The following is a 16,130-nucleotide window of genomic DNA, read 5'->3' as shown; positions in this document are numbered from 1 at the left end:
TTTTCCAGGAGGTGAAAGAGGATAATCAAGCAAAGTGGTACAAACAAATGTATGACTCGCTCCACCGCGCCGGTAAAGACGGTCAGTTTAACATTATTTTTACTCTTGCAATTGTTAAATGACAACAATAACAACCTAGTAACTAGCGTAACTCAATAATAACCTATTGAAAGTAATTTACTATACAAATATTAAATATGATTGATCTATTTATAGCTGGAAATACGTATAAAGATAAATTGAGTGACGTATATGTATCTCCATCCTATTAATATGATTATTATTAAAGTTTATTTTTTATGTATGAATATTAATAGAGTTAAAATAACAACACATTAACGTTTCGCATTTGCAGATGACTACGTGACTATCCAATACAAGCCACGGCGAGGTGAATATCTTCTCAGCTGCGAGCTTTAATTATTGCATCGGCAATTCGTATATATCTCTGTACGGTGTATTGCTACTCGACTAATATTAACGATGCTTAACTTGAGCTTGAATTAGCATTTAGCTTTCATTAGTTTATAGTTTATATCAAATATTCGCTATTTTACATCTACAACAACACAAAATAACTGTATATTTGTATACATACATTACTTAATATTATTTATCGTAGATAAAATAATAACAAGTCATAATCTGTTTCTGCTGGCATTTATAACGATGATAATAATAATATTATAACTACAATTATAATTATAATTATAATTAATAAAATAAAAGTTTTTTTTTTCTCCACTACTGCTTTTTATTTTCGTGTAAACTTTACAAATGTTAAAAAAGTGTTTACTAATGTAACATACTTTGGTGCCACGGAAAAAATAATTGTAATAATAATAAAATTAGAATCATAAAAGCTGGTGCTTGAGGGTTTTATTTAATGCAAACTTAAATAATTAAGTAATTAAATTTAAATAGCGAGTTTATTTATATTTTTCAGTGGCACTGAAGCTTTTAATATTAAAACGACTGCGCTTGAGACGGTGAATAAAAGAGTGAGAAAATAAAACATTTACCCGAATGCTGTCTAGAGAATGAAGTGTATAAATTACTACCGTCGCGGCATTAAATAATAATTATTAAAAATTCTAAACCTGTTTTTGAGTGATTTTAAAAAAATTTTAATTTAATTTTAAGGTCTGAGATACGGGCACGGAAGCAGCAGTGGATATTTAAGCGAGCCAGAGCCACGTGCGTATGCAGACAAATCTGCGACATTGGACATACGCAGACGCCAAAGAAACAAGGAAAATGACTCGTCGATCTCGACGATGCCAAGAAAGTGAGTGATGAGTTGTTTAAGATCTTGTAAATTTTATTTCATTTTGTTTTATTATTTATTAATGGAAATATTTGGGCGTATTTTTAGAAGCGCGCTTATAAAAACTACCGCTGAAGTTTATCGAAACCAGCCAGGACGCATCGAGAACTATCAGCCGAGTCAATCTACCCCCGCAGTTGGCGTCGGGGAAAAAGAAACCAAGGAGGTAAATAATTAGCTTTTTTCTCGGTAACTTTATCGCTGTATATATCATCTCATTAAAATATGACGGACATGTTTATTTAATAACGCACATGACTTGTTTTGGGGTATCACTCACTTTCAGCTGACTGTGACTAAAAAGAAAAAGGTAACAAGTACTTTTTATCACACCAACGTTCAAATCATAATTATTAATTTTTTTTTTTTTTTTTTTTTTTTTTTCAAACTATAATAGTAATTAAAATTACTATTAATATTTACTATTACTGCTTAATTATTTATTTTATTTATTAAATAATTTACGGTTCAGAAAAAAAAACGTTATCCGCTTACCACTAGACGTTAAGTATCATTTATGGCAAGAAAGCTTCTTTATAAAACTTATATTTAATATTTCCAAAAGCTCCAGATATTTAAGTTTATTTTTTATTAAAATATATATCATCGCAATAACTTTAATTATTCACGACTTTTTAAAAGATATATATATATATATATATATATATATATATATATATATATATATATATATATATATATATATATGTAAATTAATTAAAACTTTTAAAGGCCATTTGATTAAGCTACAAACCAATTTAGTCAATTGAATTTAGAATTATTTATCGCAATTAGTAATTTAAAGATTTCGTCCGATAAAATTGTCGATAAAAATTTAAGCGAGGTTTTGTCTCTCAAGAAACTCGCTTGAGCTAAAAATTTAAATCTATGAATAAAATATCTAGACTCACATCGATTTTTTAATTACTGGAAATATTTATGGACGAGCTGGGCGTCAACTGTTAAAAATATATATTTACCCGATAATTATTTTTATCTGATTTCGTGTCGCTAAATACGATGACATCTCTTCTATTGATTTTCTTACGCTTGTAGAACGCTTCTCACAGTAATATACTTTAATAATAATAATAATAAAATAAACAAAGTTCATTGACATATAATTGCAAAAGTGCTGATTGGTTGCAATTAAGTACACTAATAATTTAACTTTTTATTAAAATGCATAGTATAACGCAAATTGTATTTTTTTTAGTGGTGGGACGAGGTCATGGACATATTTGATAGGGTACGCTACTTTTTATACTAAATATCCATTTTACTATTACTGCACTGATAGAAGAATTTTTTTTTTTTATAATTTATAAGCTCTATTAACTGTTGATAAATAATTTTTCAACATCAGATCGTTAAAAATATTTTTTTTAATGAATTAATTATTCTATAAAATTTATTAACAGACAATTAATTTTTATTAATAATTAAAAAATATTTTTTAGCTTCCATAATTTGAGTATATAAAAAAATTCCAATAGATCAAATTAATAAAATATATTTTTATAAAAGAAACTATGACCGATAAAATAAATGATAAATGAGATAATATTTTATTCCACAGATTAAATTATTAATTTAATTTTGCAACTACGATTCATTCAGTCCTCAAATTATTTCAACATCAAATAATTTAATAACTAGTTAAAAAAAAAACTTTCTTTTAACTATTTAATAAATTTATCAACAGTTAATTAATTCTTCTATCATTGCACTTCTCTACTTATAAGATCGCTAATTGCTCAGTTGCTAACATCCCTCACCAGTTCGAGCTTCCGGTACTAGGTAAAACCCAAACTAAAATTATATATTATACCAGAGTGCATGTAATTTTAAAGTTAAATGCGCTTCCGTTTATTCTAAGCCCAAAATCATGGAACCGGAAGCCTCGAAGCTCTGTCAAAAACTTTCTAAACACCATGATCCATGATCGCTTTCTAAAATTCAAATCATTGTCGATATAAATTCAATAATCAGTAACACCCGGAGAAATAAAATAAATTAAACCTTTAAGCGGTAAGAATTGAACGAATAGCGCCCAGTTCCAAGAATGAATTGTAATTAACCCACGCAAGCTAACTAAAACTCAAAACTTGTTAATCCCGGAGCAAGGCTGAGGAAAAGAAGTCCCAGATTCGACACCCGATGGCGCTGCGAACGTTTATACCGACTCACCAGCTGCTGGTGAGAAGCAACCACAACTCAAGGCCTTCAACAACAGTAGCGTCTTCAAAATCATCGACCACGCAGTCTTTGCATCCAAAAAGCTCCCTGAGGACGACCAAGGCCATTTTGGAGCACACGGGACACGACAGCGACACAAACTCTCCCTCAATTGATTCGGATTGCCAGCCCTCGGTGGCCTACAGGGCAGAACCGCCCAGTGTGAGTCTTCTCCTGGGCCAGAGTCGGTCCAAGTCGATGATTTCCGGCGAGCGGATGCCCTACTCGCTGCTAAAGTCTCCCAAGGGCAATTCTGCGAGAAAAAGACACACCAAGCACGCTGGAGGTGGAAATAACGAAACCGAGGACGCGATGCTCATTGGGTTCATCGACGAGACGGTGAAGCCCGAGGAAGACCAGAGACACTCGAGCAGCAGCATCGAGGAGAAACTTAAGAGCCTGGCCAGCAGCAGCCCGACTCGCAGGTCTCCCTTGCTGATAAACCGGTCCTCCTCCTCGTCCTCCTGCTCAAACAAGCAGTCTCTCTTCAGTGTTCCAGCGACGAGTCCGCGGAACCATCGGAACCACGCTAACGTCATCAATAACAAGAGTATCGGCATCAACCAGCGGCAGCATCACGATCCATCCATATCTTCTTCTACTTCTTCTTCTTCTTCCAGCACCATTCATATTACCATGCTACCACCACCACCGCCGCCAATCGCCAACAATTCTGTCGCGGAGACGGCCCTGACATCACCTTCACGGGTTAGACAGCCCCCATTCTCACCGACATTTTTATTATATGTCTTTTATTTTATTTTATAATAAATACTGCACGATCATTATCGCTCTCTTTTCGTTAGACTTGTTGGCATTTTTACGGTTATAGTCTTTGCTTTTTACGATAAAACAATGGTACTTTAAATTATTCCGTTTTTAAAGGTTGTAAATCTTCAGTGAGCTTTATTCAAAAGACATTTCTATTCAAAAATTTAATGGACTATAACTTTTGATAAGTCACTCGATACTTAGACTTCTGTATTATCGATTTTTTTTAATCTATTTCTTTATATGAAGAATACGATAAAGTAGGTGTGGAATCTCAATGATAAATGTTAAATGAAGATTAACAATGAAGAAAAGACTAAAAGCTTAAATTACAATTGTTTGATGGTTAAAAATTGAGAACTAATTCTGTAATCATGCTGATAAATGGTATATTGATATCGTACCCGGTAGATATTACGTATATCAGTTATCATTAAGAAGCTTAACTGCAATCAATATTCCAGTGTCAAGGCACATTGATGCACCTCAGGTTCAAACAGCCCACCCATCATCCAAATTTATAGTCCAATCCATCTCTGGCTATCACCAATCAGCAATCATCTCCACCCGATAAATTTCCAACTGTACATACGCATCTTATCGCAATCATAAACCTAATTATGGTTATTGACACATCATCATCGTGCTTTATCACGCTTCTTAGTAACAATATTAACGCATGAGGGCTACATATTTATGTAACACGCAATCATCATCGAAATCAAATTCAAAGCATCTCCTGATATTGAGCCTTCTTGTCTTCATGCATAACATAATCATGCCGCTCTCATTAGTCATATCAGTGTCATATCATATGTGATGTACATTAGCAGCAATTCGTGCCTGCTTGTATATAATTTTTTTTCGCATGATTAGTCATAAGTATCATTGATTCTAAATATAATGTTATCTATTTGTTGCGGATAAAGTCCTTGACTGACGTTTGTAATTTTAATTTTTCAGCCGTTTGATCAGCACAATCCTCACACGGCCAAGCCCTACATGAGTCAGTAAGTTATTAATAAGTGTTACGATTAGAATTGGCACTTGAATTGCTAAATAAAAATAACATTTTCGTTATTCAACTTATTAATCTTCTAGCGCACTAAAAGAGTCCGGATACGAGAGCGACTCAACGCTTATTTTTCGTCGACGAGATGATGTCAGTCCTCTGAGTCCTCTAGAGCAGCGAGTGGCATACAAGACAGTGCAGAAGGGCGGCGACGTTCCTCTACATGGGCTCAGAAAACTCGCCCCCGAACGACCCAAAGGTACGTCAATTTTTTTCATATCAGTTTTTAGTTTTTATCTTTTTTTTTTTTTTTATTATCGCTTTTTTATTATTATTATTAATATTATTATTATTTTATTTATTTTTTTTTTTTCTATAAAACGAATTATATAAAACACACACAAGCTTGTTAAGTTTTCTTTTTTATAAATTTTTAATCCAAAGTGTAGTGCAAGCGTTTTATTAATTTTTATTATACTCTCCTATAAAAAGAGCTGAATGAATAAAATATTATGCATGACATCGGAAAATCGCACGAATAAATTTTAATAATGTTTAAGTTTTAATGCTTAGCGCATTTATATTTTTATCTTACCTCTCATATTTATATTTTATATTTTATACTTCACCGCACATTTAGTTCTTATTAAATTCAAAATAAAATATTTAAATATCAAGCAAAAAGGGCGCAATAAACACTATCGGCACTGCTCTCTAAGGATCTATCGATAACGGGATTCAGGTTACGATACTTTATTTTTTTTTAATTAAATTAAAAACCTGCGTTCGGCTATATAACCTTCACCCGCACAAAGGCCACAAACAAGAGGAGGAAAAAAAAAAAAGAAATAAAAATCACCGGCACAAAGCTGTTACAAAAATGCATTGACTTTGGGCGAGGATCAAGGATAACTTATTAAACCTCTAGCACAAAACTTATCAATACAGGTAAATATAAATTTTTCAGACGACACTGAGATCCAGTACTTTCCAATCTCGTCAACACTGACGAGAATTCGCGTCCGTAGAAAGCACACTCAGTCGACAAGCTCGATGTCTTCTTGCGGACGTTACCGACGAGCGAACAGTTCGAGTTCAAGTGCGAGGCCTTGCCCCCCTTCGCCACCCAGAAGGCAGTCCTCGAAAGACAACGCGACTCTCAAGCTGTACATTTCTACGACTGGGCACTCCCAGAGCTCGAGCAAGAGGCACCAGCAGTGTTTTGCAGCGGAAAGTGTCTCTAACATAAGGTTCCTCAGAGAGAGGCTGAGCAACAAGTTGCTGAAGCAAGAACAGGGTCGGAATATTGCACGCAAGAGTTTAACAGCTTCGATCAGTTCACGTCCGAAAGTTTCAACTCCTTCAGCTTCGCCGATCAAGACGACGGTTTTAACTTGTGCCAAGAAGAAACCGGATTGTTTGACTAAGCGGCCAGTCAGCCCTCTTACTCCTTCCCCTTCCTCGGCTGTTAATTCTCCAGGCTCTCGACAAGTTGAGGAGAAGTCCTTATCAAAAGTACAATCTAAATCCTTGACAGGGGCTCAGGACGGACATCGTTCAAAAAGTTATCCGACGAATTTGCCGGTGAAAAAGGAGACTAAAATTCGACGAGTCAGAAAAAAACCTGAAGAAAGTTCAAAGCTGGGCAGTACATCAGCTGGGGGCTCTTCATCGGTCTACTTATCGTCCTCGTCATCTTCTCACGCGGAAGTTGTTCACTCGGGTTCCAGGCTTCTGGTTAACGGACAGCGACACGTTAACGTTGTCGTGGAAAACACATTAACTGGGGCTGTCGTCGGTGGAAAGGCGGTGTCACTGAGACGAGTGAGGAGCCAGGAGACCGGGTTATCGTCGACAAAAGTTATCTCCAAGTCTGAGACTCGGGAACTGGAAAAAACGAGATCGAGTTGCAACGTTGTTATAAGAAGTAGATCTCCGGTTTCGGGTTCTGGTTCTGGCTCTGGTTCTGGAGCTTCTCTGACAGCTAGACGCGGAAATTTACTCGAGACTTGTAAACAAAAAACCTCGACAACTAAATTAAAGGGAGGCGCCGTGACGACTACGGCAATACCATCTCCGCAGCAGCAGCAGCAGCAGTTTACAAGTACAAGTGTTGTTGTTGGAAGTAAAAGAATCCATGATAAGGTTCAACCTCCTGTAAAAACTCTATTGAAAAAGTCGCAAGTTATTGAAGATCAAGAAATAAAGTTTTATAAAAAAAAAAGTGGAATGAAAAAAGATAAATTAGTACGTGAAGGTACTGCTGGAAATGGTACCGGGAATCCTGGTAGGAAAAAAAATAATGGGAAAAGTGATTCCCATTCCCAGCCGGAGAAGAGAAAATTAAAAAAAAGTTGTGAAAAATTACTTGCGGTGAATTGTTTGAAAAAAGTTGACAAGAGAGTACCAGAGAGTACGGCAAACGCGACTAAAGGAACTAAAGGAACGACAACTAAACCAACCACAACAACCACAACTACTTCTACTACTACAAATACAACTACCCAAGCACAACTGGTGACAATGGATCGGATTAAAAAGCATCAGGAGGTGATATGTACTGATAACTTCTTCCAGAATCTATTTTTGAGAAATATTTCTCAGTCCCCATTCTCCTCCCAGTGCAGCACTCCGAGACGTTCCTCGGTGATTGAACGAGCGAGAATCTTTCAAGAAGTTGCCGGTTTCAAGTCTGAGCCATCCTTGAGATCACTCAACGTCTACTTGGCAACCAAGCAGCCAGTCTCTAACTCGCGCTTCAAAAACTGGGAACGTGAGAGTTTTTCCTCACGAAGCTCCAGTCCTAATCCGTTCGCCGTTAGCTGGCCGGGGCGATCGATTTTCCAGAAGATAACCAAGTTTGACAGTCTTCAAGGTATCTCCAAGGAGTTTGGCTCCTCCAGCTCACTGAGGGGCAGCCGGAGCCCCGAATTAGACCGCGAGAGCATTAAAGAAAGAAGTCTCAGCGAACCACCGATCAAAGTTTCGTCGGTAGATGAAAAAATCACACGAAGAATTGTCCATCTGCCTCCAAGATCGCCTTCTCCGTCGCTTACCCGGTCCGCGGTCCCCAGAAGAATCAGATTGTTCCGGCAAGACGAGGCGTTTCCGCAGCTAAAGGCGCGGGCTCGTAGCGCTGGAGAAGTCCAAGACGAGCAGCGGAAAAAGGAAATCGGAAAGGGAAAATTCGGATCAAATCTATCTCTGGCGAAAAGCACGAGCTCCCTGGAATCTTATCCGGCGAATAACAAAGAGGAGTACCAGCGGTACGTATACGAGATGGTGCATTCGAAAAAAAAATCCTCGAGGTACAAGGATTTGTACGATTTCTATGCGAGTCTCGAGCGAATGGGAGAACTGGAGAAGAGCACGTCAGCGGGGGATCTCAGACGGAGATTCAAGCATGAAGATATTATTGATTACGACGAGTGGAAAGAAATTAGATCGGCGGAACGTGCCGAGGAGGAGCTCAAGAGCATTTACGGTAAGCTGAGAGCCGTCCAACGGGAAAAGGATTTTCTTTTCACCACTAAGGACTTGGAGAAGTACAGATGGCACGGGGACTGCAGTTTGAGGTGCAAGGAGAGATCCGTCGAAAATATTAGGGAAAGTTTCAGGCGGCTCGCGAGGGAGGAGACCCAACTGGAGGCAACCAGACGTCTCGAGATATCCGCTAAGAAGGATGTTTACAAGCCTTTGTGGCGGGGCAACTCGGTGGTGAATGTGGCGAGCAGTATGACGCAGCGAGCCAACACTCTCAAGGAAAGCAAAGAGAGTAAACAAACAATATCTGAGGAGTGCGACAAATCAGAGCCCTCTTACTTGCAGAGGAACCTCGGGGGGAGCAAAAAGTTTTGGAGCAGCCTCTCCGTTGAACAAGTAAACGCCTTGAAGAGCCAACTTAATGAAATCTACGGCTCCGAGGATAAACCGAAAATGTACACAAAGTCTTTTGACGTCGACGAAAAAATTAGCTTTGCCGAGAATATTAAACAGAGTTATCCGTCAGAAAGTTCTGATAGAGATAAACCTGGAAGGAGGAAAACTATAACTAGAACTGGGGCTGGAGAAATTAAAGCCAGCGTTGGAGAATTCGAAGTTGTCGTCCCGTCTCATGAATTTGGCGATCGACTGGAAGAAGTTAAAGGGCTGAGTGTCCGCTGTCACTCGATGCTCGTTCCCACCAGCTCCACGTCCTCAGGGAAATTATATTCTTCTCTAAAAAGAAGCGACTCGATCAGCAACGGTCGCACCTTACACCCACACACCCACACTTCATTAACCGAAACCGAGAAAAAACGGCTCTCGCTCACGCTCGGGAAAGAAATCCTCGATAAAGTCTCGAAAAGAAAAAAACCCAAGTCCCCGTTGGCCCCTCGCGAGACTCTCGGTGCCATTGCAGCAGCTTCTGTCAAGAATACAAGTCAATCAGCTCCGGCAATTAATACGTCCCCGAGAACTTGCTACTCCCTGGAGACCTCTGTCGACGACAACGCCTCAAAGTCACGCGACAGAGACAAGAGCGACTTTCTCCTTGTCCTGACCCCCAACGGCGACAGCCCAGCTGCCAGACGGAAGGTTGAGAGTGTTTTGAACGAGTGGTCGAAAAAGTCACCCGCAAACTCGAGCCGAATTAAGAACGCTTCCAGCAGCGAGATAGACAGCACTACTGAAAGCTCGGAGAATTCCGTTAAGACGGTAGTGCAGTGCGAGGCCACCAAAGCGACTGATGCAGTTCCTCGGAAGGTCGAGTTCTTCGAGAAAATCCAGCGGGAAAAAAAGTCGGAAGAAGAAAATAAGTGTCTCGGAAAAAGGAGTAAGCTTTCCTCCTCGCAGAGCTTTGCGGATCTGAAGGAACTCTTTGGGGAAATGGAGTCAGCGCGTTACGGTACACTGGGCCAAAGCGGTCACTCGTCCCCGGGAACAGGAAGCGAGCACAGTTCAGCCAGAGGAAGAGGAAGAAGTACTTCCGCCTCGCCGGATGTTCCGACCGGGCGATTTCCCTCCCACTCACAGCGAGAACCCGCTCGCCCGCGCAGCGTCAGTCCTTGTCGGGTCTCCACCTCGACCTGCAGCCTCGAGTCCCTTCAGCACCGCTGCTACTCTCCGGACCCAGAGCACTACTGGCGTGCGTATTTGAACCTGGTAAAACACGGAGCGGTCAAGAAACTCCGCGCCAAGTTCGAAAGTCTTGAAGAATTGTCAGGTGAGAGAGCAAAATTCATTCTCAGCCCAAAGCGATTCCAAAGCGACCCCGAGATCACGCGGAATCTCTTGAAGAAGTCCGAGTCAAAGAGAAGCTCGTTGCTCAAGACTCAAGAAGTTACGGATGTCGCGTGGCTGAGGCGCAAGTACGAGCCGGCACCGAGGGGAAAAAGTAAGAGAAGACTTAGTAGGTCGCCACCAATCCCGCGGATTCCGCTGCGACTCGAAGACCTCGCGATGCCGCACATAAACGTGATCAGCAAAACCGCGGAGCTTAAAGATAGTGCGATGTCGCGCTCCAGTTCGACGACTTCCCTGGCCATCAAAGCAGAGACCGAAGAGCTGGAGGCCCAGCGACCGGTTAACCGGATCCGCGACAAGTTCGAGAGGATGGAGTTCGGGATGGACGGGGATTCCTGCGCCAGGAGCACGGAGGGGAAGACTTCTATTCTTGGTGAAATGTTCACATCAACGCCTGACGTGCACGAGCTTCGGGACATTGCGCCGTACCTCGCGGGTAGGTGGGTTGCTCACAAATATCCAAGCCGACGTGACAACGGTCGTTCTCTGTCGCTCCCTCCGGACCTTGAGTCTCGGTCTCTGGAGACCAGGAGCCACATCAAGACTTCAAGTGCTAGTTCGGGCAATGTTGGTGTTAATTCCAGTGCTAACATGTGTGCCAGGATACTGCCGAGGGAGAGGAGCAAGGTTGACAGGGTCAAAGGGCCAAGAGCGGTCTCGGTGTCTCCGGTTCGCTCTCGCACCCCGACCTCCATTCTGAAGCAGCGGCAAGCGGATCCCTTCGCAAATCAGCCCTTTGATCCGAGCAAGCACCGGCCCAAGTTCCGATACCAACCTCCACCGCCGACCCCTCCGCCGCCCGACCCCGCCAATCTGAGGGTGAGATCCGACTCCGAGAAGAGGGCTAATAGTTGGTGGCCGGCTATTCCTACCTACACGGCTAAGCCTACTGTTACCTTTGAAGGTCCGCAAGCCCATCTATAAATATTGTCTTGATATTATTTATATAAATTATTATTATTAGTTAATGCAGTAGCAGTTGTCAGTCATAAATAATCAATCTCATTGTCGATAGATCTGAGGATGTTGTGGTTTTGTAAATATTTTACGGATTTAGAGATTTATAGTTTAAAGATCGCTGTAAAAAAATCATTTTTGTTTATTTTTGTTTCGATCATTCATAGAGTATTCGAACGCACCCCCTCCGCCGCCGCCAAAATCACATCTCTGCAGGACTGAGTATCAAGGTAATGATAACAATCATCTTCCCTTTTCATCAAATCGTTTTTGTACTGTGTTTTTTCAATTTTACACTGTTAAAAATGAGTGAATAATTTTTTCAAGAATTTTTTTTTGTAAAAAAAAAAAAAAAAAAAAATTCAGTAAAAATTAGACACCGAAAATTTTAGCAGTGTGATTAATTTAACGCTTCGTTTTTCGTCGCTGCACTTAAAAATTAATCAAATTAAATAAAACACGATAGCAACAATGAAATAGCTTGATGTGATATAATGATTACACAAAAAGTGATTACGAAAATTGAATGATAAATTAATCCAATAATTATAATGATAAAATAATGCAATTGAATATAATAATATAATATTTAAATAGCCGCCACGATGACGACGAGTTCATGGTTCGCTTATCAGCTGCGTGAGCGTGAGTTATATTCAGTGAATATTAAGTTTCACCCGTTGGATCGATTTAACATCAGACTGGCATAGAATAGAATCGTGAAATAAAATAAAAGACTCTGGACGTTTTTAGAGTGAAAATCCAATATTTAATGTTTAATGTGTAACCCGATCGATTTGGTAACTAACGGACACCCGAATTTATTCAACGTTTGTTTGAAATAATAAATTCACGTGTGTCTACCCACAAAATATATCTGAAAAATTTACATTTGTGCTGAATTATTTAATCGGTTAAATTTGTTGTGTTGAGAATGAAATGATAGGAAAAATTAAAGAGATGCTTGATGTGGGAGTACAGTAATAGCAACAATAACAATAATAATAATAATAATAATAATAATAATAATAATAATAATAATAATAATAATAATAATAATAATAATAATAATAATAATAATAATAATAATAATAATAATAATAATAATAATAATAATAATAATAATAATAATAATAATAATAATAATAATAATAATAATAATAATAATAATAATAATAATAATAATAATAATAATAATAATAATAATAATAATAATAATAATAATAATAATAATAATAATAATAATAATAATAATAATAATAATAATAATAATAATAATAATAATAATAATAATAATAATAATAATAATAATAATAATAATAATAATAATAATAATAATAATAATAATAATAATAATGAAAATAATGATACCTACTGTGAAATGGATTCCGCGGAATGTAATGCTGCATGTTGTACGTAATTAAATTTGTTTATTGTAATTGCTCTTGTGCGTATCATCATCAGTATCAGTATCAGTAAAAGTATTATTATTATTGCTATCAGTACTGTCATCAGAGATAAAAAAATATATTGAGATATTTTAACATGACCACTAACTCCAAACTACTAATAAAATAACAGGCTGTTAAGTTATTTCTAAAATTAAAATAATAGTATTGTTAATAAAAATTATAAGCGATTAGATTTATCGGAAAGGGCTCTATTTACTATTGTAGTGTCCAGTGGGGGGTTAAAAAATAAAATGAAGTAATTTTATTGAGTAAAGAGCCGGGGAGGGGTCATATTAGTGGCGCCCGCATCATAAAACCCATGTGGGCTCTACAAAGGAATAGAAACGAATTGAACGACAAACGCTGTTGGCGCAATGTAACACTACCGGAAATTACGTTGCAGAGGAATTATTGCGTGGTACGCACTGGCGAATCCGTAGTACGTAGAGAGACTGGCCACTGCGAATAACTGAACATATCGCATCCCATCTATCGGTTCTTTCTACGGTGTGTTACTCAATCGATTATGCATACATTTTTAAGTAGCTAATATACATATAGAGAGAGTTTGGTAATACCACTGGTTATTATCATATTTTTATTTGTTATTTAAAAAATTTTGTATGCTTTCACTAAATCTGCTCTATTTAAAATTAAATTAATTGCTGCGTTGTTAAAAATTGTCACTGAAATTTTTATTTTTTTAAATTGGCTGAGTAGGAAAAATTTTTATAATCTAAAGCAATGAAAAATTTATAAAAAAGAATAAGATTTTTCACCTAAAATATTAAAAAAAAAAAAAAAAAAAAAAAAAAAAAAAAAAAAAAAAACAAAGCCTAATAAAATTTGTTTTTTATTTATACAGCTGAAATTAATAAATTAATTCACTGATAGAAGAATTTTAATTAACTGTTGATAAATTAATTTATTACTTTTAATAAGTATTTTTTTAAAGGAAATTATTTTTAAGACTAAATAAATCTCCCTTTTAAAATCAAATTAATAATTTACACCATAAAAAATATTCTATACTCTATAATCGTCATCATTATTTATTTTGATTTTTTTTAAAAAAAACTATCAACCTACTCAATGTATTGGAAGTTTTTAACGATTTTACGGAGCCATAAAAAAACGAGTAAATAAAATAAATGAATTTCGACACTAACTTTTAATTCAAAGGTCTAAATAAAAAGTTATCAACAAATATTTATTATAACTCACTAGATTGTATTTAAAAAATGATCGATTGACTATTAACAAATATTTATTAAATAATCTGACATTAAAAAATCATTTATCAACATTCAATAAAGTTTATTAAATATCAATAAATCTTTCTACCAGTATTGAATTAATTTTAATAATTCTACTACACTTAAATTTTCAATTCAACTATAGATTATTCAGATGACTAAGGATAAAATAAAATAAAATAAAATAAAACCGTGACACGGTATTTTTCTAGGAAACCTTTTCCAACTCTAAACCAGTGAATAAATTCAATGACCTCCTATGTAAAATAGATGGAAAATAAAAAGAATCTCGCGAAAACATAAATCGAGCCTAACGAAGACTGAACGTCTCGAGGTTAATATCGCCTTGACCCGTGACAAATCGTCTTGATCGCCCGACCGATACAATTCAACTTTTAAATTGGCTCTTTTTATCATCACCAACTTTAACTCGAACTCTAGCCACACACGCGGACGATATTCACATATAGTAATTTAAAAGCTGTTTAAATATTTTTCGGGTAAGAAAAAAAAAACATATTTTCCTAACATATGTAATGATAATGATAAATTGATAACGATGCTTCTGTTTACAGTAATATTTTTACATAATGTCACTTATCAGCTCATGAAAAAGCATTAATAAACGTCAACTCATCGTTAACCTTGACCCGATATAAATACGCATAAATCGAAACACATAACAAGGCCCGTTAAGTGGACATTAACCGATCGACCGATGAAATATAAACACATAAACTTTGATAGCATCTTACATGATTTGGATTGCCGTAATAAATTACCTTTAACTTTATTAACCGACTTGGAATCAAATCCCTTCTCTTCGCTCGAGACACAGTTAAGTAAACCTAATTCTAATTATGCTTGCGTGCCTGGTTCTGGCCGAAATACCGATCCGGAGGAAGGTGATAGGAGGAGAAGAGAGGATTCTAGTCGAATACACATTTGTATCGGAGTAATAACGGAAATACTTGGGCGTACATGCACATCGCCGTCCTTATCTAATCTTGTCGATAATAACCAAAGTGGTGGGCTTAATCAGCGGCATTTACCGCATTACCGTTCACCCGCGGAATACTCTCGGTCGGCTTTACATAAATTTGTTTAATCATTATTTATTACAAGTGTTTGTTTTTTAGAATATTAATAATAATAATAATAATTTTTAACTAAGCCAGACAATAATTAAAAATTAATATTGTGCCTGAAAGACCCAAGATACGATAAAATTTATAAGATCATTTTTTGTAGGAAATTTAATTTTCCATAAAAAAATATTTTTATCATTTTTTTGTATCCAATATTTGACCCGTAATTTGAATTTAAAATTATTTTCTTCAAACTAAAAGGATTCAATACGAAAAAAAAAAAAAAAATGATAATAAATAAAACAAAGTGTTGGTGTTTGTGTTAAGGCTTAAAAAAAAAAAAATAAAGTGATCAAGTTAACCGAAAAATAAGGGAATAATAATTAGGGCCGGGAATGTAAGAGGTATAAAATAGTAAATGAGCTAAGCTGGTAAAGTGAAATCGCACGATGCAAATTATCCGAGTTAAAGTAGTCTATGCATATGTAGAGTGAGAGATAGGGGATCAATTTAATGAAAGTTGAGAGTAGAGAGTGGATAAGAGTAAAGTGTAAAGAAGAAAAAGAACAAGAGATTGAGGTTGAGGGTGAGGGATATTTGTACACTAAAGGACGACTAAGAGGTCGCTCCGTATTCCAGCCACGTACCGAGCTCATTCGAATAGAATGATAGGTCGTAGTCGTTGTCGGGTGAGGTGCAAGGTGTGAGAGTGCAAGTAGCACCATTCTCAGCCCGTTCTATTAT

The 16,130-nt window shown here is 36.9% G+C and overlaps 1 protein-coding gene across 1 annotated transcript in view; it reads left to right on the top strand.

The window, feature by feature from the left end:
* Window positions 1-16,130, top strand: part of Cap (Cbl-associated protein) — a 99,312-nt gene that overhangs the window by 73,348 nt on the left and 9,834 nt on the right. The window contains exons 13-20 of the mRNA XM_074247536.1: window positions 9-81; window positions 356-391; window positions 1,144-1,288; window positions 1,376-1,493; window positions 2,544-2,576; window positions 5,300-5,346; window positions 5,438-5,607; window positions 6,316-11,542. Of these exons, the coding sequence (XP_074103637.1) occupies window positions 9-81; window positions 356-391; window positions 1,144-1,288; window positions 1,376-1,493; window positions 2,544-2,576; window positions 5,300-5,346; window positions 5,438-5,607; window positions 6,316-11,542 (5,849 nt within the window). The remainder of the gene's footprint in view (window positions 1-8; window positions 82-355; window positions 392-1,143; window positions 1,289-1,375; window positions 1,494-2,543; window positions 2,577-5,299; window positions 5,347-5,437; window positions 5,608-6,315; window positions 11,543-16,130) is intronic.

Source organism: Cotesia typhae, unplaced genomic scaffold, assembly GCF_013202065.1.
Source record: "Cotesia typhae breed Kobodo isofemale line unplaced genomic scaffold, CoteBio_Ctyphae contig_5, whole genome shotgun sequence".
NCBI classification, from domain to species: domain Eukaryota; kingdom Metazoa; phylum Arthropoda; class Insecta; order Hymenoptera; family Braconidae; genus Cotesia; species Cotesia typhae.
This window is presented reverse-complemented; position numbering and strand designations above follow the sequence as displayed.